Raw genomic sequence first — 23495 nt, forward strand, 5'->3', positions numbered from 1 at the left:
TGGCACGAACGAAGGTATCGGACGCAACGCCACTTTTTCCTGATGGAAAGTCAGAAGGGGGGGTTTGACAGACAACGCAGCCAGCTTGGAAACTCGGCATATTGATGTGATTGCCATGAGGAAAGCCACCTTCCAGGACAAGAGTCGTAACGGTACCTCCTTCAGTGGTTCAAATGGATGAGCTTGAAGAGCGTCCAGCACAAGATTCAGATCCCAAGTAGGCGTGGGTGAACGGTACAGAGGAGCCACGTAGGAAACCTCCTGAAGAAAGATGCGGATTGCAGACGTAGCGGCTAGCAGCCTCTGGTAGAGAATAGACAGGGCCAACACTTGACCTTTTAGGGAACTCAACTTTAAACAGATGTCCAATCCCGCTTGTAGGAAGGACAAGACATGGGCCAGAGAGAACCGCTTTGGATGTAAACGATGTTCTTCGCACCAGATGAAAAACCGTTTCCAGACCCGATGGTAAATTTTAGACGATGAGGGCTTTCTTGCCTTAATCATGGTTTGAATGACCGGTTCCATAAACCCGCGTGCCCTTAGAATCGTGGTTTCAACAGCTATGCTGTCAAATGAAGCGACCTTAAATTCGAGTGGAAAGAGTAAATACTACGAGAGTAAATCCTTTTGCTTCGGTAATCGCTACTGTGTGTCGACGAGTAGGGCTATGAGGTTCGCATACTACGCTCTTCGCAGCCAGTCCGGCGCTATGAGGATTACCGGACAACCTTCACTCCTGATATTCTTGAGCACTATGGCTATGAGCGGGAATGGAGTAAAAATGTACAGAAGGTGGAACTATGACCACAGTATCACCAGTGCATCCACCACCAGGGCCTGAGGATCCTGAGACCTGAGAATCTAAAGTAGCTGCACATAAAAATTTTCCAGCCTGAATAATGTTGTCCGCTGTGCCTGCCAACTCGTCGGTTGGAACGCCCGAGAGAATGTTCCGATGTAATTGCTTTGCCCACACAACAGAGGCCTTATTGACCCATGAAGATGCAAAAATGTGGCGTAGAGTGGCGCCTACCACCTCAAAGATAGACTTCTTGGCAAAAATCTATCTTCCTATAATGCGGATCGGAAAGCAATGCCGCATCGGCCGTGGGAAGGGTGTTGTTTGGACTGGCGAGACACTGGTGGATCTACGATGGGGGGAGACCACTTCTTAAGCAGGTCCTCCAGAAAGGGATACGTAACGTCCCAGACCTTGACGGGTCCCTTGTAGTGCATGTCAGGGACTTCTCACTTCTTATGCAGAACCTCCTCAAAGCCTTTATGAGGAGGTAATAGCTGGAGTCAGCGCCTATGCCGCCTAAATGATACGGCTGGAGTAGCTGACAGTTCCTCTGTCACGTGGAGGGTCTCCTTAACCGCAACAACCAAATCTGTCCATTAACGCGACTAGCTTAGAGGCTTGCTCTTTGTCTATGTCTGAAGGGGATGTAGTGCGAAAGCGTTCCCCTTCAGAACGGCTGCTATCCCTGGATGCTGGGATAGAGCGCCCCTGAATCTGTGATATACAGGGCTGCGATGTGGATGACTGGTGGGACTAAGATGATCTAGCTCTCATACGTGGGCTGCTATGGGAGAACTCCCTGGACCAAGAGGATCTACGTCTTTTACGTGATCTACCATGCGACTGCTCCCGAAGGGGAATCATCTCCGTCCAAATGCAGCCTGTGTAAAATAGCAGCTGATGTGCTAGCTAGCCAGTCTGGAGACCGCCGCAGTAAGGGAGCGTGCCCATTCGGGTTCAATCGCCTGATTGACTGGAGCGGCAAGGGGAACGTAATCTGTCACCACTGGAGCCTGCCGAGGCAGTCTGCACAGCGGGGCTCAGACTGACAACAGGGGAATTTTGCGTTACAGCAAGCGCAAGCGTAAAACTTGGCTCTGCCTATAGCTTGTCCAGAACCTTCCGGTCTGGGGTCGGACATGGCATTGGCACAACACTGCACACAGAGGTACTGGGGAGTATTGCTGCAAGTGGTAGCTGCAGGAGAGGTACAGCGTAGGGAAAGTTGCCTCTGGCAGAGCTTACCCAATCCAAAACGACTGCCGGATCCCAGCTGGAGCTTTTTGGTTGCAGAAGCAGCACTTCTCCAATGCAGACGCAGCAGGCTTGTGTACGTGTACACACACACACACACGCACGCACGCACGGGCTGGCTGCGATACAGGCAAAAATTAAACAGTGGAAGGAGGAGGGAGGGGGGGAGGGCAGGCACTGCCAGTACCAGAGACGTAGGAGGGGTTGGATGGCCTTGACTCCCAAGTGCCCTCCTTCCAAAATTCCCAAGCTTACCATCGTGAGTGTGGCCTAAACGCCAGGCCCGAGCCTGAATTAATTTTCTCCACCCGGCCTGTCCGCGGTGAAGGGACCAGTGTAAGCGTCCTCCACAATGCGCCAGCCATGGGCATGCTGCTAGTTCACCGCCGGCTTCTGCAGCACCCGGAAGGGGGTAGGCCACATGGTGCATTTGCGCACACAAAAATGCGTGGCGTATTTTCGCGACCGAAATGTGCTTACGCCCGAGAGACTTCTAGTTGCATTTTTGCTGTGCTTTGTGCACAGCTGTTGCAAAAATTATGTAAAACCACATAAGAACAAGCAGATAATGGGCAAATCATTGTAAACATATGCTGGTTTTGCTGCAATTTTGCACAAATTGAGGCAAAACAGCAAAATGCAAATTCATGTCTGTGTCCCCGGGGAGTGAGAGAGTTGGGTGCTTCAGCTGCCGTGCCAATGGTAATAGAACCTTGGTTCTCTCTATAGGATATCTTTAAATCATGATCTGTTGGGGTACTTAGGAGCAGAAGCTGAGAAATACAGATATGGAGCATAAACAGCCACTGGATAGCAGAAGACAGCGGCAACAGAGAAGAAAAAAAGAACAATGATGGCTACTGGGCAAGTTCTGATAAAATACCTGTCTTAATAAATACAGATCACAAAAGTAGAAAATTCTAGTATGACTGGAATAACCACTCAACAGCATAAAATATTGCCGTTTCTACATTTTCATAAAAGACCAAACAAAAATGTGTTTTAAAGTTCACTTTAATTTTTTCAAGTTTATTCATTGCATCGATTAGTGAAGAAAAAGTTGTGCCGACATAATGCAAGGATATTCTCGAGAGCGAATCATTTACATTCACAAAAGGGACATTTCATTTTTACTTCCTTTCTGAATAGTTACGTTTATTTATATATATCAGATATTTTAAAAAAGGGGTACAAAAAAGTTAAAAATGATTAGAGTACAAACCGTAGAAGTCTATGTTTTCACAACACGTAAAGGGTGATAAATAATTAGTCACAAACTGTTAGCATCAGATACATTTCATCATATCCCTGAACAAAAAGAACAAAAAGACACTTCATGTAGAAACCCAAATGTGTTTTGGTACCAAGGAGGGTACATCGGATGACGTGGGCAGCTATGCCAATGCCTACAAATTGTCCATCTTGTCCAGCACGTGGAGAAGCGGCACATTAGTGATCATTACAACCGACCACAGTCTGTAATGCGAGGACGGAATGGATGTGGATATAAAAGGAAAAACCACACAAAATCACATCGGATATTTCAGAAGAAATCGATTAAAGGCATCGTAAATTGCTTGCCTGTGGAAACAGATAGAAAAAAAAAAAACACATTAGTTCATGCAAGTGGAGCTAGCAGTAAGTTGGCATACAAGTGATAGGAAGGGCCCTTTTAGACAAGCCGATCTATTCTTTGAATGAGCGACATCATCGTTCGCTGCTGCAGCCCGTTTATATAGGCAGATACATCGTTGGCTCCTTCAAACGAGAAATCGTTTAAATCATTCAGTCTTTCACATTCGCTTTATAAGTGAATGAGGATGGCTGAATGAGCGCGGTTTAAACCGAACGATAAGCAAAGCGAGCCAACTATGATTTTTATGCGTGCATGAAATGGACGAGCGAAAAGTGAACGATAAGACTTAGTGATTATCGGTTTCTCGCTTATGTGAGCGATATTTTGAATGATAATCGTTTTGTCTAAAAGCACCCAAGAATCCAGCGTGTCTGATCAGATAACTATAGGGATTACATGAATGTTCTTACAATAGATAGGAGCACAAAACTGCTGTGTTTCCAGGTGTGATCCATATCCTCCTTCTACTTAAGAAATAATTATGTACCAGGATGCACAAACACACACAAGGACATGGCTGAATCAGGGTGCTGTGGCGCATACCAGTAGCGAGCATTTGCCTCCATTCCCTCATTAACCTCTTAAGAACCAAGTACAGGAAACTTACGGCGCTTGGTCCTGGGCTTTAATCCTGGCCGATAGTAAAAAAAAAAAAAAATGGCGTGGGATTAAGGCCTCTTTCACACTGGTGACAGCGATATCGCAGCAGTGTTCAGGCGATTTCTGTGCAGCAGAGCTGCGTTTTCTTGCGTTTTAATATCACTCTTTTGCCGGGGGCTTGAAATATAAGCCCTGCTCCAAAAATAAGCCCTAACTCGCATTTAAAAAAAAAAACCCAAAAACAATACATTGCCTAAAAGGAGCTGTCCACTCCGCCACACTTCTGCTTCCAAAGCTCCGGCACACTTATTTGCAGTCTTTAGCCGCCACATCCTGGTTAGGGGGTTCCTAAATCCCGCCTCTAGGTAGCGCTGGCTCTGATTGATTGTTTCATCGAGTGCTGCATTGGCTGAGCTGCGGCGCTCGAGAACCAGCTATATTCTGGCCGCGGGCCTTGTGTTTAGAGCAAAAGTTCCCGGCGGTGCCGCGGACCGGCGCTAACCACCCAACGGCCCGGCCCCGGTCCGCGTCCCGGTGGTTGGGGACCCCTGCTGTAGGGGACTTGAACCATAACAGCTATGATCGCTATGAATGCCTTATCACTTACAATGGCGATCATAGGCAAATGGCAAGGGGGTCCGATGACGTCAGACTTAGCACGCTCCCTTTGTGAGTGCTGTACATGCCACAATTTGCATAGATAGCGGCATGTATTGGGTTAACAGCGATTGTTCTTATGTATCCCCGCTGTTGCAGTGGGAGGCCGGCTATCGTTAACAGCCGACTCCAACTGCAGGATGACGTGGGTTCAGCTTCTGATTCCGTGCCATCCACATGTTTACGTTGTGTTAAGTACCATGCAGCCAGGACGTAAAGTTATGTGCTATGGAGTTAAGGGGTTAAACTCATTTTTTTTGCAGCAACCTCGAAGTTCTACCCAGATATTGAAGATTAATTTTCAAACATTGAACATTATAATATTTTCTCTGGATATGAATAGCACCTTTTAGAAGTCGACTGAGCACTCCACGTGGGATAGATTTTATATATATATATATATATATATACATATACATATATACATATATACATATATATACACACACATATATATATATATATATATATATATATATATATATATATATATATATATATATATATATATATATATATATATACACATATACATACACACACACACACACACACACACACACACACACTAATGAACTATGTAATAACAGCATCCGTACCTGAAAAGCCCTTGTTTAAAAAGGTAGGCACTGACATGTCCGCCTTCTAAGTACCGAACCTCACACCCAGGCCAAATCTCTTGGAGGCTGCGTACACCAACCCTCGGGACATAAGCATCCTCTTTGGCTTGAACAACTATGATTAAGCTTGGGTCCACCGGAACTGGAACAAATATAGGATTTAAGATTAATAAAAAACCTCAACATGTAAAATGTACAGTAAGGCATTGGTTATTCTAGTTGGGTGTGCTTACCTGTGTGTTAGTCATTTTGTACAACCACAATTCTAAAAAAAATATATTAATTCATTTAGAAATAGATGGCAGCAACACATCTCACAAAAGTTGGGCCAGAGCCATGTCTACCGTTGTGTAGCACCCCCTCTTCTTTTTACAACAGTTTATATACATCTGGGAAGTAAGGAGACCAATTGCTGGAGTTTAGGGAGAGAAATGCTGTCCCATTCCTGTCTGATGGAGGATTCTATCTGCCCAACAGTCCTGGGTCGGATTTGTCAGATTTTTTATTTCATAATACGCCAAATGTTTTCTATTGGTGAAATGTCTGGACTGCAGGCGGCCGGTTCAGACTCTGCAGGCTCTTCTTTTGCGAAGCCATGAGGTTGTGATGGGTGCAGTATACAGGTAGTCCCCGACTTGCGAACAGGTTCCGTTCCGGGAGCCCGTTCGCAAGTCCGTTTTGTTCGCAAGTCGAACAAATGGTAGTATGGAGCGGGATCGCGGGTGGATCCCGCTCCATACAACGTCGGGTGCCGGCTGTTCTTACAGCGGGCACCCTGCGGCAGCAGTTCCGACGAGCTGCGCCGCTTGTCCTAACTGTTAACACTTTAAATACCGCTCTGACAGCGGTATTTAAAGTGTTAACAGTTCTGACGAGCGGTGCGGCTTGTCGGAACTGCTGCCGCCGGGTGCCTGCTGTAAGAAACAGCCTGCACCCGACGTTCAGGGGGCCCGTACAGCGTCCCATGATGAGATCGCGGGACGCTGTGTGGTTGCTAGGCAGCCGGGGACCTCCTGAAAGGCCCCAGGGCTGCCTATGCAGAGTGCCTATCAAGCGCACGGACTGATAGGCGCTCTGCATAGACAGCCCTAGTGCCCTTCAGGAGATCCCCGGCTGCCCCGCAACCGCGATCTGACCGGACAGGCTTCTATCAGGCTTGATAGAAGCCTGTCCGGTCCCTGCACAGTATGATGTAATGCCATAGCATTACATCATACTGTGCAGAAGAGATAGTTCGTATCTAGCGAAATTCGTAACTCGAATGTTCGCAAGTCGGGGACTATCTGTATATATTTTACCATTGTCTTACTGAAATATGCAAGACCTTCCCGGAATGAAACATTGTCTGGATAGGAGCATATGTTCTAAAACTTCTAAATACTGCTCAGCATTGATAGTGGCTTTCAGGATGTGTAAGCTGCCCATGCCACAGGCACTAATGCAACTCCATACCATCAGAGATGCAGGCTTTTGATATGCTGGGTGGTCCCTCTCCTCTTATGTCCGCAGGATACGGCGTCTGTTTTTAATTAAGGGCCCATTTAAACGGGACGAATATCAGGCAAACGATGCCAGACACTCGTCCCCGCATACACTCGGTCCTGCGCTGTTGCACGGGAGCCAATATCGTTGGCTTGCTGACAGAGCGGCCAGCAGGCGGAGGGGAGGCTGCAGGAGATTTCACTTCCCCCCCCATCCTCCGCTCCTCTCTACTGACTTGACATAGCGGCCGTTCAATACTGAACAGCTGCTATTTAGACTGAACGCTCATCGTTCATGCAGCTTGGAGTGAGGATTGAAATCTCCTCCAGCCGCCCGCTGTGAGCCAGCGATACTAGCTCCTGTGCAGCAGCACAAGTATGTGCGGGTACGGGTGTCGGGCATCCTTTGCCTGACATTCGTCCTGTCTAAATGGGCCTTCTGGTAGTGATGCCCGAGGGCCCGTAGATCTTAAGCATCCAGTATTGACTGTTGGCCTTGTTCCTTGTGTGGATGAATTTCTCCACATTCTCTGAATATTTTGATGAGGTTTTATATTGTAGATGGTGGGATATTCAAAATCTTCGCAACTTTACATTGAAAACATTTTTCTGAAACTTTCCACAATTTTAAATGCAGTTTTTACAGATTGTTGAACATCTGACTATCTTTGCTTTAGAGAGACTCTGCCTCTCTAACGTGCTCTTTTTATACACAGTCATGTGACTTAGTAGAAAATTGACCCTCCAGCTGTTTTTCTTTAGCACCACTTACTTTTCCAGCCTTCTGTTACCCTGTCTCAACTTTTGTGAGATGTGTTGCTGCCAACCATTTCTAAAGTTTTTTTTTTTTTATGAAATGGAAAAATCTCTCTCCACTTTTAATATGTGTTCTGTTGTGAATAAAATATGGTTATATGAGAGGTGTACATCATTGCATTATTTTGCTTTACACTTTACATAGTGTCCTCAGTTTTTTGGAATTGGGGGTGTAAATGTGCATTGCATATATTTTGCTCAAAGGGGTTTCCCATCTCACAAATGGATGGCATAGCAATAGATTGACCTTTGGGACCTCCACCGATCCTGAGAATGAAAGGAATATTGCATGATCTTCACCATTTATCCCCCAGAACAAGGCAACCGGATGTGAAGGAGATTGCCTGCAGCTACCTGCATAGCCGGGTAGCCAGTAGTGCATGCAATCATTAAAGAGGTACTTGGCGATACACACGAGCTGCATAGCCTTCAGTCTCAAAAATGGTGGGGTCCCAAAGATCGATCTGCTGCTAAGCATAAAATGGAGGATCCTGATGATATGCAATCACTTCATGAGATGGGAATAAGAATTAACACTAAAATATACTAGATTGCCCTCACACCAAGAGTAGGTCATTTACTGGCAAGTACATTCACTAAGTGCCAGGAATTATTAACCACCATCAGTGTAGATATTTCTACATACAAGTCTCCTGACACTCTTTATATATGTAGGTGTGTTACACAGAAGATGCCATGTTTCAGATCCCCCTTATACAGCAATTTATAAAATACTGTACCTGAAAAGTTGGCTACATGTGTACATTCATCCATGACTCCCTTCATGAAGAACAGCGACTCTCTCTGTAGAGCTTCATTTCTTTTTGCCTGTTCCCTTTTCAGGTTACTGTTTAGGCCACCAGTCATTGCTTGCCCAATATACGCCCCTTTAGGGTCACCTTGAAACATCAGTTCATGGTTATTGTTACTTGATGCTTGTATAGACTCAGCAGATAACGGTTTCTGAGTACTGTTAAGGCGGAAGATACTAGCAGCAAGTTTTAAGTGGGTCAAGCTATCAACACTGTTTGGAGAATTCTTCACAAAGTCTTGTCCCATCTTGAAAGAATCTGTCTGAAAACAGACGAGGACACAATAATAAGGCACATTCCATAACATTTACAAGAGAAATTGCATATTTATTGGGATATCTGTTCTACTACAGTGTTTCCCCAAAAATAAGACCCTGTCATAGCAATGTTTGTGACAAAAGAGGGGGATGTATTATTATACTCACCTAGCAGGCTCAGTACCAGTCCCTCCTGCTGATCTCGGGAGCTCTAGCGCACTTGCTGCAGCCCTCAGCCGCCCCCAGGAGATCGCTTCCTGGTTACAGGAAGTGCACTAGAGCTCCCGGGATCAGCGGGATGACCCGAACCGAGCATGCTAGGTGATGTATTGCTTTTTTTATTTTTCATGTAATGCAGCTAGGGCTTTTTTTCAGGGTATGGCTTGTATTTCAGGCCTCCTCAAAAAATAAGGGTAGGTCTTATTTTTGGAAAACAGTAAACATTGAAAAGCTATTAGTATTTGTCACAGCTGGCCAATTCCCAACCACAAGCGGCGGAGTAATACACTCACTACCACCGCTATTGGCTGCATTCTCTTTGTGAGACAGCCCATAGAAGTTCTGTACATTCCGAAGTTGTTCGGAACTCTTTAAAGTTCTACATATGGTGAGAGCAGAGACCTTTGGGGTATGAAAACCCCAGATGCAATTTTTAACTTGGCTTGATTAATAACACTTATGTGGGTCTTCCTAGCACAACATCTGTCAGAAGACATCTGAACTTCTCAGAAGTTCTGCATTGTGCTGTGGGCCACTAACTTCAAGGCATCATTTCTCCACCCACAGAATATCAGAAATACTCCTTTTGCACACACTTCTGCTCCTTCTAATGGTCTTCTGGCAGTTCTTCTGTACCAGTTTTAAATGGTGTAGAGAAGTATAACTCTGCACGTGCAGAAAAATACATGCGATTTCTTTAAATGCCTAATGTAGTAGAAAGTCCTGTCCTGTCCCTGACACTGTAAAGTCAACAGCGCACAATCTGCTAATGTCACCTTTGTAGGACATATCCCGGCCTTATGTTTGCTGTACCCTGTTGGAAACATTCTACTAAACATTTCCCTGCCAAGATCGTCTTCTGTTTGTACACGGAGAAAAACACTTGCAATTTTAGTGCTATGGCGCGTTTACTGTTATATTGCTTGCGCTTTCTGGTAATGCTGTAAAGCAAGATTCTGATCCATTAGACTGACAGCTGGACTATGTCATTTTTCACAACTATTTCTTACACTGAAATATGAAATCCAGTATATAGAAGACATTAATACTAGATAAAAATGCTAATTGAAGCCACTTGATCTTTTTTTAATTTCTTCAGTTTCTCAGTGCAGGTATTACTGTAGCCACAGCATAAGGCTATGTGCATATGGGTAAAATTTGACACGAATGGGGGCGTGGCTAAGCGGCCATGAAGAACAGTCGCACCTAAAGGCAGCTCCGTGGAGACCCCATTAATCCTGTCACATCCTTCCTTCCCTGAGGCACTAAACTTAAGTACTGGCGCCCGGAGACTGCACTGGTGCCGGTGGTCGTGCTGGCGGGGTCCCTGGTGCAACTTCTGGGCTGTTTTGAGTGAGAGGCGGGAGGTCCGGACCTGGGCCTGCATGCTACACGTGCCGCGCGCTGGGAGACCGGCCCACGTGGAACACGGCGGCAGGAGAGATAACGCTGCGGCTCCCTCCCTGCTGAGCATCCCTGAAGCAACTGGTGGGTGAGATCCACGATACGGACAGGGAGCTGAGTGTCGGGTGCAGTGCGGCACCTCCCCCACCTTTGCCTGAGAGGCTGCGGGGGAGCGCGGGGACGCTGACGGGCACTCACCAGCCCTGCAGGCAGAACACTGACGTGGAGGCTGGGAGGTGAAAGGTGACGGGGCTGGGATTCTCCTCGGGAGTCCCTTACTGCTGCGGAGGCTGAGAGTGGGTGCCGAGGCTGAGGAGACGGCCCCTCCTCCATCCTGACAGGCGGCTGCTGCTTAGCTGAAGCGTGGGGGAGGAAAACTGCTACAGCACACAGCGGGAGACTGTCTCCAGCTTCAAACAGACCAGCTCTGTGGGGGGCTTTACAGCATCCTGAGGTCACAGCACGGCTAGCAATCAAGTTACTGCACTACTACTCCCAGTGGACAGACATCAGCTGGAGGTAGGCACTGTATTACTACTACTCCCAGTGGACACTTGTAGCTAGAGAGTCATTTTGCCACTACTACTGCTCCTAGCGGACACGTCACTGCTGGAGATAGAGCCACTCTGCCACCACTACTACTGCTCCTAGCGGACACGTCACTGCTGGAGATAGAGCCACTCTGCCACCACTACTACTGCTCCTAGCGGACACGTCACTGCTGCAGATAGAGCCACTCTGCCACCACTACTACTGCTCCTAGCGGACACGTCACTGCTGCAGATAGAGCCACTCTGCCACCACTACTACTGCTCCTAGCGGACACGTCACTGCTGCAGATAGCGCCACTCTGCCACCACTACTACTGCTCCTAGCGGACACGTCACTGCTGCAGATAGAGCCACTCTGCCACCACTACTACTGCTCCTAGCGGACACGTCACTGCTGCAGATAGAGCCACTCTGCCACCACTACTACTGCTCCTAGCGGACACGTCACTGCTGGAGATAGAGCCACTCTGCCACCACTACTACTGCTCCTAGCGGACACGTCACTGCTGGAGATAGAGCCACTCTGCCACCACTACTACTGCTCCTAGCGGACACGTCACTGCTGCAGATAGAGCCACTCTGCCACCACTACTACTGCTCCTAGCGGACACGTCACTGCTGCAGATAGAGCCACTCTGCCACCACTACTACTGCTCCTAGCGGACACGTCACTGCTGGAGATAGAGCCACTCTGCCACCACTACTACTGCTCCTAGCGGACACGTCACTGCTGGAGATAGAGCCACTCTGCCACCACTACTACTGCTCCTAGCGGACACGTCACTGCTGGAGATAGAGCCACTCTGCCACCACTACTACTGCTCCTAGCGGACACGTCACTGCTGGAGATAGAGCCACTCTGCCACCACTACTACTGCTCCTAGCGGACACGTCACTGCTGCAGATAGAGCCACTCTGCCACCACTACTACTGCTCCTAGCGGACACGTCACTGCTGCAGATAGAGCCACTCTGCCACCACTACTACTGCTCCTAGCGGACACGTCACTGCTGCAGATAGAGCCACTCTGCCACCACTACTACTGCTCCTAGCGGACACGTCACTGCTGCAGATAGAGCCACTCTGCCACCACTACTACTGCTCCTAGCGGACACGTCACTGCTGCAGATAGAGCCACTCTGCCACCACTACTACTGCTCCTAGCGGACACGTCACTGCTGCAGATAGAGCCACTCTGCCACCACTACTACTGCTCCTAGCGGACACGTCACTGCTGGAGACAGATATTCTGCTACTACTACTCCTAGTGGACGCATTACAGCTACAGATAGAGTGACTCTGCTGCTGCTACTACTACTCCTAGCGGACACATTACAACTAGAAACAGGGCCATTCTACTACTAATCCTAGCGGACGCACACAGTGGAGGAGAGAGCTGTTCTGCTACTACTACTCCCCCCAACGGACACATCACGGCTGGGGAGAGGGGACACTTCACCACTCCTAGAGGACACAACCCAGCTGGAAATAGTCACTCTACTACTCCTCCTAGCGGACGCATCGCAGCTGGAAATAGTGTCACTTCACCACTACTACCACTCCAAACGGTCATACCACAGCTGGAGATAGTTTTTCTAGTACTACCACTCCTGGTGATCACAACCCAGCTGGAGCCAGTGACACTTTCTACCTAAAAAGACCTGTGTATGCCTTTAGTGTACCCCAGTAGAGTGGGTGACATCAGACTTAGTGGTGGGTCCTGCTGACCGCAATCATATCGACACCGGTGTCCTGCCGGCGAGGGAGCCGTAGAACCTCAAAAATGAGCCGCAAATCTAATATACCAATAGCAGAGCGGCTACGTGAATTTGCTCACGAACAACCTGATGATGCTAGCCACGCACCCTCTGATCCACTGAAACGGCCACCCCCCTCGCCAGGCTCTAGCACGCTTCTACCCTCTGACTCAGAACCTACACTACGGCAAGTTACGGCCCAACTGCTAGATGCCATTAAAGGTTCTACTACCTCATTAACGAGCAAAATTGAGGAAGTTAAAATTGACGTGGGCCTCCTACGACAGGATATGCAGAATCTTAGGGAGCGAGTCGGAGAGACTGAGGCCCGCATCTCACAGGTGGAAGATACTCTAACTCCAATACCAGCTAAATTGACCGAAGTGGAGAAGATGGCCGGTCTATGGTCTCAACGAGCTGATGACCTCGAAAACAGACTAAGAAGAAACAATCTTCGAATCTTAGGCCTGCCGGAGCGTGTTGAGGGACAAAACCCGTGTGCGTTTATGGAGGGGTGGCTGAAAGACCTTCTTCCAGAGGCGGCCTTTTCTTCGGCCTTCGCCATTGAACGGGCACATAGAGTTCCATCTCGGCCCCCACCTCCGGGTGCCCCACCGCGACCGATGCTGGCACGATTACTCAGTAGCAGGGACAGAGACGCCGCCCTACAAGCTGCTAGACGTAAAGGGGCACTTAAATTCAACAACACCACCGTCTCCATTTTTCCCGACTTCTCGGCCACTCTTCAAAAAACGAGGGCATCCTTTGTCAACGTCAAGCGTCGGCTGAGAGAAGCTGCTATCCAGTATTCCATGATGTATCCTGCCCGTCTGCGAGTCATTCATGGCGACCGCACTATCTTCTTCTCTACACCTGCGGAGGCTGAGACCTGGTTGGAGCGACTCCCGGGATCGCCCAGACGTTGACCTGGAGCTCCAGGAGTTCAAGAACTGGTAACCTAAGCGTTGTAACCCTGTCGGAGGTCTGCCCTCTCTACCTCGTATTTAACACCTTCAACTCCCTTCTGTTCCCCTACCCTGTGTGGATTGGGCAGTACTACATGACAGAGACCTTTTGGGACTTCTTCTCCCACGCCTCAGGGAATTATCATTATAACAGTTATATATGTTTTTCCGGGATCCACGGACTTTATGCTTGGTGCGAAATGTGAGATTGTGCCCTATATATTGCCATCTGAAAGGTGCACTCTCTCCCCCTATATTTACTATGTTGCATGAACTAAATACCAATGTTCTCCTCATTCTAAGTAATCGGGCACACATGCAACTTCAAGTTTGGTTTATAACGTTTAGTTATGTTTTTTTTCAAGTTTTGCAAGGATTGGTGCAGCACAATGTATGGATATGTGATTGGAGGGGATTTGTAGAGGTTGGGATGCTCCTGGGCCACTACTGGGGGTCCACCTTCTTTAACTTAGGGATTATCCTACTACTACATGTAAAGTATAATATTAATGTCTAATTTCACTATGCTGTCCTGGAATGTCCGGGGGCTGGGCTCTCCCAGAAAACGCTCTATGGTTTTCTCACAGGTGAGGCGCTGTAACCCGCATATTACATGTCTCCAGGAGACCCATCTGACTCCAGAGTCTATATCATGGTTGCGTAAGCCCTGGGTCCAGTGGTCCATCCACGCTACCCACACTTCATACTCCAGGGGAGTATCCATCCTGATACACAAGCGACTTAGATGGGAGCCTGGTCGGACCCTGAGAGACCCTGAGGGGAGATATGTCTTTATACAGGCCTGGGTTGAGTCAAATCCATATGTTATCCTTGGGGTCTACCTGCCGCCACCGGCAAACCTGACTGTCCTTCATCAGGCAGCCCAGTTTGCGGCTCAGTTCCCAAACGCTGCTGTTGTCTGTATGGGTGATTTTAACATGTTGCTTGACATAACATTAGATAAATTTAGCACTACTCTGCCAATTTCTATTAACCCACACCCTACAACACTAACTACATTTTCTCAGGAGGTAGGCTGGCAGGAGGTTTGGAGAGCTAAACATCTAGCGGATCGGGAGTTTTCGTGCCACTCAGCCGGCAGCAACTCTCTGTCACGCATTGATTACATTTTCGGTAACGCCCGTGCTTGTTCAACAGTAGCGAAAGTACAATACCTTCCTAGGGGTGTGTCGGACCATTCTCCCCTTTGGGCTGAATTTGCTATAGCAAATAGTAAGACTAATAGACATGGTTGGAGAATACATCCCTTCTGGCTAAGTCTATTTGACCCACACGATCGTATTCCCGACCAGCTTGCCACCTTTCTTGAAATAAATAGCCCTGATACTGACCCGGCACTACTCTGGGAGACCCTTAAGGCCTTTCTCAGAGGCTGCCTTCGCTCCTCTATATCATTTATTAAACGCAATACTTCCCGATGTGAGCAGGAGATGGCATCCGAATATTCCAAATTGGAAGCGACTTATGTCGCAGACCCCTCAGATGACAATAGAACAAGGTGGTTGAGTCAGGGAAGACAATATCTCATATATCTGCAGGAGAAGGCCCGTAGGTCTACTTTCTTTGCTAAGCAAAAATATTATGAACAAGGTAATCAATCCAGCAGCTTGCTGGCTCTGTTAGTCCATCAGAATTCAGCGTCTCCCTCTATACTACGTATCAAATCTGATTCCGGAGAAGTCCTTATTGACGGGGATCAGATTGGGATGCGATTTCAACAGTTCTACACTGAGTTGTACAACACCAAATTCCAGCATTCTCAGGACACCCTGAACAATTTCCTAAATAAGCCTACATTCCCGACACTCACACAGGACCAACAAGCATTTATGGATGCACCCTTTACCCTGACTGAATTAACGGAAGCGCTTTCGGGAATGTCCAACGGTAGATCGCCAGGCCCTGATGGCATTCCAATTGAGGTATATGCCAAATACCAAGACATATTGCTCCCTACATTACTTGCAACATACAATGCGGCCTATGAGAACGGAGATCTCCCTCCATCCTTCTACGAAGCAACAATAGTATTAATTCTAAAACCGGATAAAGATCCCCTAGACTGTGGTTCCTACAGGCCAATTTCCCTACTTAATACTGATTACAAACTCCTAACTAAAATGCTGGCTAATCGTCTCAATACCATAATACTGGATTTAATCCACCCGGATCAAACTGGATTTATGCCCGGAAAATCCACTAGAGAGAATTTGAGGAGGGCCCAAGTGGTGACGCAGATAGGGGCGGCCAGAGAAGAGGATTGGGCCTTGGCCTCCTTAGATGCAGCAAAGGCATTCGATTCCATTGAATGGCCCTTTCTCTTCCAAGTTTTACGGAGATTTGGTTTCGGCGAGACTTTTATACGCTGGATCACTCTTCTGTACAAATCCCCCCTAGCAGCTATTTCCATTAATGGATCCTGTTCTCCCTACTTCCGACTACATAGAGGAACTAGACAGGGGTGTCCCCTCTCCCCCATACTATTTGCCCTGGCCATTGAGCCGTTGGCAATGATTCTACGAGAAACCCAGTTATATAGGGGTGTCACAGTGGGGGATAGGGAAGATCGAGTGGCTTTATATGCCGATGATCTCTTGCTTTTCTTGGCGGACCCTGAGGCAACCCTCCCCCATGTGATAAATCTTATTAATACTTTTGGTGAATTCTCGGGCCTTCAAATCAACTGGACTAAATCAGCCCTGATGCCTGTTTCTCGTGAGAGTCGTCTGGGCGATATTGACTCACTTTGCGGCCTCCGGATCTCAAACCAGTTTAAATACTTGGGGTTACAGATAACCAATGATGTGGGAAAGTCTCTAGAGCTAAATGTATACCCCCTCATAGATTTATTCAGGTCTAAGTTTAAAATATGGGGCTCCCTACCGCTCTCGGTAGCGGGGCGAATCAATCTTATCAAACTAATAGTATTACCAAAATGCTTATACATAATGCAGCATGCGTCGCTGCATATCCCGTCCCGCTTCTTTAAATCCATGCAGTCCCTGATGTCTTCCTTTATTTGGGGAAATTCCCGCCCCAAACTACGAATCTCTACGCTTCAGAGGCCGAAGCAAGACGCGGGCGCTGCCCTGCCAGATTTGTTCATTTACTATGTGGCAGGCCAGCTAATTCACTTGAGAAGCTGGCTGAGTGATGACCCTCTCCCCAACTCTGAGGCGCATCTGGCACATTATCTTAAAATCCCTAGATTGTGGCCCCTGCTGGAATCTCCTTCTACCCTAACAGGCAAAATGCTACCAATTCATAGGTTGGCCTCTCAGGTCTGGCGGCAGGCCAAGTCAATTGGCAATTTTATGGACATAATAGCTGACACTCCCCTTTGGCGTAATCATGGGCTCCCAGAATTACTCCGACTGGAGGACGCTCACATTTGGGAACAATATGGCATCCGGACCCTGGCAGACCTCTATCCACAGAACACCCTGTCCTCATTTGAGCAGCTACAAAATAAATATGATCTGCCCCGTTCCCATTTTTATAGATTTCTCCAGGTCAGACACGCTTTGGAGGCGCAGTTCCCGCCACCCAGACCTGCTATTTCTCATTACCCCTTAATAGGCATCCTTCGCTCCCAAGGCCCCCGGGGCCTCATATCGGCACTATACTCCCACCTCATCTCAATACGAGCCTCTCAGGATATACCCTCTGCCCTAACAAAATGGAGGACACTGATACCGACACTAACAGACGATACGTTCCAAGAGCTCCTGGAATCTCCTCTATATGTATCCCCAGCAGCCAATAATAAAATGATCCAGCTGTATATAGTGTATCAGTGCTATCTCACTCCAGCGAGATTGTACAAAATGGGCAGAATACAGTCTACAAACTGCATTAGGTGTTCCTGCGAATATTCAGATTTTTGGCACATGATGTGGGAGTGTCCTGTTATTGAAAGTTTCTGGGGGGAGGTCACAGGTTTCCTCTCTGAACTTGTGGAAGTCCCTGTTCCACCGAGCCCAGAGATCTGCTTATTTGGAATACTAGATGAAGAAAGCTGGCAACACCATAAAAAGATTTTTCTGAGGGAATCTTTGTTCCTTGCTAGAAAAACGATTGCATTGCGGTGGATGGATCGTAAGAACCCCTCACTCTCAATGTGGAGGAAGCTGGTCAATTCGGTGGTGCCATATAATTATATAGTCTACAAGGGACGCAAGTGTCCTGAGAAATTTGATAAAGTGTGGGGTCTGTGGTGCGATTCCCCCCTCACGTTATATTCACCACAATTAATGGCTTCATCCATTCTGGAGCTCAGACGTGCCCCATAGTGGATACATGTTCTGGAGCGGGACCTGTGGCCTCGGAGATTTGGCTTCTGTGTACCTGATCAGGTTTTACAGAATTAATGTGTTATCTATGTTGTACTGCATTGACTGAACCTTTATACCAACCTAATTATACAGTTATGTGTATTATCTACGTGCTGCACCTTCCTGCGATTGTAAGTTTCTCTATGCTATTTAATTTTCAATAAAACGAGTTTAAAAAAAAAAATTTGACACGAATGTCAATGAAAACCGTGACAGAAGTTTATGCGCGGATTAAAACATGGTACAGATTTGAACACGCATTAGCATCATTTAATAGGTCTAATCTGTGCCAAGTACTGACATGTCACTTTTTTCCCCCTTGTCACATTTTTCACCAGTTTCCCCTCTCTGCAGGCTTCAGTTCCACTTCTCAGTTTTCCCTGAGCTGTTGGATAGAGAGACCAGCTGCTATGATTTGTCCTATATATTACACATAGAGAAGAGGAGATCCTGCATCAAACCCTCAGAGGAGGTTATTCAGCAGTATTGAGACGTGTAGCGCTTACTAGAGCCTTCAGCAGCAGCTTCTGAGTCTCTCTGCCTCCTCCCTCCCTCCCTCTCTCGCAATAGACTTCCATAAGCTGAGCTCTCCATGAACTGATCAGTCTTGGAGAGAAAGATTAGTGCAGGAGTGCAAGGGAGGAAAAGTGGCTCATGTGGAGTAAGCAGTAGTCTGCTCTGGTAGGATAAATTCCAAAGTTTTAATCACTTCTACATCATTTATGCAAAGTGTGTTGAATGGACAGTCCGTATTTAAAAATAATGTCAAATGGAGGACCCTGAATTCCAACACATGAATGTCCAAAGCTAGCTGTCCCTATGCATATTACTACCGGTATATGTCAGACTTGTAGGCTCTCTCATCTATCAGTGGCTAAATTCTTGGAGATTTCCCCAATATAGGCTAAAACACTTCAAGGGCAGATCCAGACATGAGGAATTACCTTAGTAATGTAGGCTACAACACATGTAAATGGCATTTTCTGAACTCTATTTACACATATAGAAAATAGGAGAAGGCCCCGGTCATGACTTATAGGGTGTGCTGCTAATGTACTGGTGCCAAATACCACAGGAGACCTTCAGAGATCATGTGGAGGCCATGCCTCAACAGGTCAGAGCTGTTTTAGCAGCGAGAGGTAGAACTACACATTATTAGGCAGACGGTTTCAGTGTTCTGATGGGTGTGCATGCACCCTGCATTGCAAAAAATCCATGATTTACCTACCCCACAGTACTCAAGTAGGTGTATGATCTCCTCCTCGTAGACGGATTCTGTGCAGTATTGTTTTTCAAGTTCTCGCCAGTTAACAGCTTTGCTGAGAACACCCTATATCCAACGATATATGTATCAGTTATGAAGCAGATTCAGAAATTGGCTAAACATAAAGCAAAAACACTACTGAACATAAAAGCCCACTACCAGAAAAGGCGGAAATTGGACTGAAATGGTAGATTAAGGTTATCTTTGCATGAATGTAACTTGCAGGACAAACGTTCTGCAATTAATGAGTTAAGGCCCTTTTACAAGCAACGATTATCGCTCAAAATTGTCCAAACCGCCGAAAAAGAGCGATTATAATTGTTACATGTAAATGTGGGCATTGTACACTTTTCGTTTGAACGATGGATTTTAGTTAAACTTAAAATCCATTGTTCAGCCGATGAAAGACTAAGCAAATACTGTACATTCCATTTGAATGTATTTCACTGATCTTTCAAAAGACTGCAGGATGTTCTCCCTGTGGTATGTTTACACTAGCCATGAGGAGAACAATGGAATGTGTGTTGGCAGGTGTTTACACAGCTGGGCGTGTGTTTAAACATGCACTACGCTCTGCAAACATGTCCTTTTACATGCAAATAGATCGCTAAATCTTTCAGTAGTTTGAAAGACTATCTTTGCGTGCTATAGGGCCTTTAGTTGACTGTAAATGACAATTGCTTAGGGACCACTTTGTATCCCCAAGGTGATTTGTCACTTTAGCTTCCCCACACAAATAAAGAACAGAGATCTCCTGCATAAAGGCCCTTTTACACGCAAAGGTAATCTTTCGAATGAATGAAAGATTGAGCGATTTGTATAAAGTGTTAATGGCCATTAACACTTTATCATCTTCATTTCCATGTAAAAGGGCCTCCAGGAGTTGTGTGCAGAGCCTAGCATGTGTTGAAGCACACTCCCGGCTGTACAAACAGCTGCTGGCAGATTACATTGTTCTCCTTGCGGCTAGTGTAATCATTCTGCGGGGAGAACATCTTTTGAAAGAGGAGTGAAATACATTGAAATGGAACGCATTTGCTCAGTCTTTCATCGGCTGAACAATGGATTTTAAGTGAACCAAAATCCATTCAAACAAAAAGTGCACGATGCCTGCATTTACATGCTTCGCTCATTATTGGCCATTTGGACGCATTTTGAGTGATAATCATTGCGTGTAAAAGGCCTTTAGACATTAAAATGATTTGCATTTGATGGTTCATCTGAATGTTAAGCATTCGATCACACATACATACCGTGGTAAAGACTGCAGAAGCGGTTGACCAAGAAAGGCATGGAATTAATGGTATTGGTTTAGGCCAGTTGGTTACTGCCAAAGAAGCCATCTGAAATATAATGTAACATAAGATATTCTACAATCAGTTAAGTCTCTAAAAGTAGAGGTCTAGACATATTACGATTACTTCATTACACTGATGGAAAGGGAAAACAATGAACACACTGCAAAATTATCTTAAAGGGAACCTGTCACAATCCCACAGCACCATAAGCGAAATAATGGTGTGGTTAGGGAACGCGACAAGGAGCTGGATGAAGTATCTTTTATGCTCGCCCATTTGCGACAATCCAGCCTTATCACACTCCGAAAATCGCCTGGCACTGGAAAATCTGACTCTTCAGAGTCCCAATGCACATTCTTCCCTACACAAAACTGTATGGGCCTCGAAAAAGTCAGATTTTTCAGCACCATGTGATCTTTGGAGGGCAACAGCGCTATTTAGTGAGGGCGAGTAAGTATAGGAAATACATCCGCTAACAACACCATAACTGAGTTTATGGTGCTGTGGGGATGCGACATGTTCCCTTTAAGAAGCTTATGTGCGTCAATGACCAGAAGAAAAAATTAAGAGTACTCATCTCCGGCAAGGTCAGTAAAATGAATGGAACGGCTGTGTGCATGTGCAAGATCTGTTCCATGCATGTGGGGATCTATGGGACAGGGGAGAGTCCCAAAGGTCAGACCCCCACTGTTCATAAAGATATCAAATATCCTGTGGATATGGGGTAACTTTAGGTCTTGTCTTATAAAGCTGAACGGGGTTTGGGGGAATCCATGCAGGTCTTAACTAATAAAACTGCTAGTATTGAACAACCTAAAGACTTTGCAGAACTGCTAAATGCAAAGAAATCTCAGCTTCACAGCCAAAATAAAAACGTCATGTAGAGTAAGCTGGTTATATAATGTGCCTATTATATAATGTATTATTATTATTATTAACAAGGTGAGGATTTTGGCTCAGCCTGCTGTTTGGAAACTATGTGGAAAGGTGGAGTAACCCAATCTAATAGGTATTATATAGAATGTGGGCTCCGTTCCCAGAGAGGTAGAGGTCATACACTGCCAACACAGTTATTATATTTGGTGCAGATCACAGAGGGGAAAAAAATGCTGTACTTTGTTTTAATTTAGCCCTTTCCAATCCAATTTGTATCCTGGTTTTCCTAGGGGGCTTACTCTTTTTCTGCCATTATACAACGGCGCTAACTGCTGGCTAAAGCCAGTACTGCATGAGGTGACACATTGGATAGGCTCCGACAGCAGAGAGGCTGGAAATATACAGTAAGAGAACCCCGATGAATGTATTCCAACATTGGAGCTGTACAGCCTTAAATCATAATGTCTTCAGACGTCAGACAGTGGATTGGAAAGGGTTAAGGAAACCCATGTAAAAGAAAGGTCTTCAAACTTACATGTCCTCCCATTGAAATGCCAGTTATTCCCAGAGGACCATATCCTTCTCTCTCCAGCCAGTGTAGGAGGGCAGCGGACTCCAGGACAAGAGCGCCACCCATAACAAACAGGTCAGAAACATTCTTTAAGCTTGATCTCCTTTTATTGCAGAAAAGAAGAGAAAACGCATGTAGTTAGAGTAGCATTAGACTTCTATGGCGTCCTGCAGGCATTTCAGGTCTATATTGGCTTCATACAACTGTCAGCTTTCTGGTAAAATGTGATTTTTCTCAGTGCAAGAAACCAAGTAATCTTGTAGATAGGATAGCTTTTAATGGCTAACAAAAATACATGATGTTATAGCGAGCTTTCCAACTTCTCAGCGTCCTCAGGCTTTTTGGCAATGACTGGCTGAATCATGAAAGCCTCCCTTCTGCCCCCCCAGAGAATTCACACAAAGAAACAATGCTTCAGTTATCTAAGTCTATGCCAGGACATTCTGCATGGTGAACTGCCAAAACGTAATTTTGAGGGGCCTGTGTAATGGGTACCAACGTCTGGTCACTAAAATATAATTTTACTCACTAGTGAAAACCCCCAGTCTAAGATGCAATGGTGAAAGTGCATGCAAAGGAGAAGAAGATAAAGGAGTCAAAAAAAAAATGGAACGTCAAGGAAGATGCTATCGTTGGAGTAATCCGTTGAACTAAAAAAAAAGGTGTGAAAATAATAATTATAAGGGTATTAAGAACGACAGGAAATATACAAGAATAAATTGATAAAAAAGATCCTGGAGCTCTACGTCAGTGCGCACACCTAAGCAGGTAGGTATACAGCAAGCTTGTATTCCAGGCAGCAAAGACAAAACAAAGTATTCATCGAATGGTCATCTGGTCCAACCCCCTGCTCAGTGCCGCATCACTAAATCATCCCAGACAGATGTCTGTCCAGCCTTTGTTTGAACACTTCCATTGATGGATAACTCACCACCTCCCGTGGTAACCTGTTCCACTCATTGATCACCCTCACTGTCATGAGGTTTTTTCTAATATCTAATTTGTGTCTCCTTCCTTTCAGTTTCATCCCATTGCTTCTAGTCTTTCCTTGTACAAATGAGAATAGGGCCGATCCCTCTGCACTGTGGCAGCCCCTCAGATATTTGTAGACCGCTACTAAGTCTCCTCTCAGCCTTCTTTTTTTGCAAGCTAAACATTCCCAGATCCTTTAACCGTTCCTCATAGGACATGATTTGCAGACCTCTCACCATCTTGGGAACTCTTCTATGAGCTTGCTCCAGGCTTTGACAAGCGAGTGGGTGGTGACTTACCTGAGGAAGAGCCTTGTCTAAGCCTG

The 23495-nt window shown here is 46.3% G+C and overlaps 1 protein-coding gene across 5 annotated transcripts in view; it reads right to left on the reverse strand.

Moving 5' to 3' along the window:
- Nucleotides 1-3057: 3057 nt before the first annotated feature.
- ABHD18 (abhydrolase domain containing 18) overlaps nt 3058-23495 on the reverse strand; it is a 36024-nt gene continuing 15586 nt past the window's right edge. For all 5 annotated transcript variants that reach the window (XM_066573760.1, XM_066573761.1, XM_066573762.1 and 2 more), the window contains 6 exons: nt 22163-22301; nt 20707-20796; nt 19418-19519; nt 8610-8943; nt 5552-5714; nt 3058-3640 (listed from right to left, as the gene is read on the reverse strand). In XM_066573760.1, the coding sequence (XP_066429857.1) occupies nt 3589-3640; nt 5552-5714; nt 8610-8943; nt 19418-19519; nt 20707-20796; nt 22163-22301 (880 nt within the window). In that variant the 3' untranslated portion in view covers nt 3058-3588. The remainder of the gene's footprint in view (nt 3641-5551; nt 5715-8609; nt 8944-19417; nt 19520-20706; nt 20797-22162; nt 22302-23495) is intronic.

Source organism: Eleutherodactylus coqui, chromosome 7, assembly GCF_035609145.1.
Source record: "Eleutherodactylus coqui strain aEleCoq1 chromosome 7, aEleCoq1.hap1, whole genome shotgun sequence".
Taxonomy (NCBI): Eukaryota; Metazoa; Chordata; class Amphibia; order Anura; family Eleutherodactylidae; genus Eleutherodactylus; species Eleutherodactylus coqui.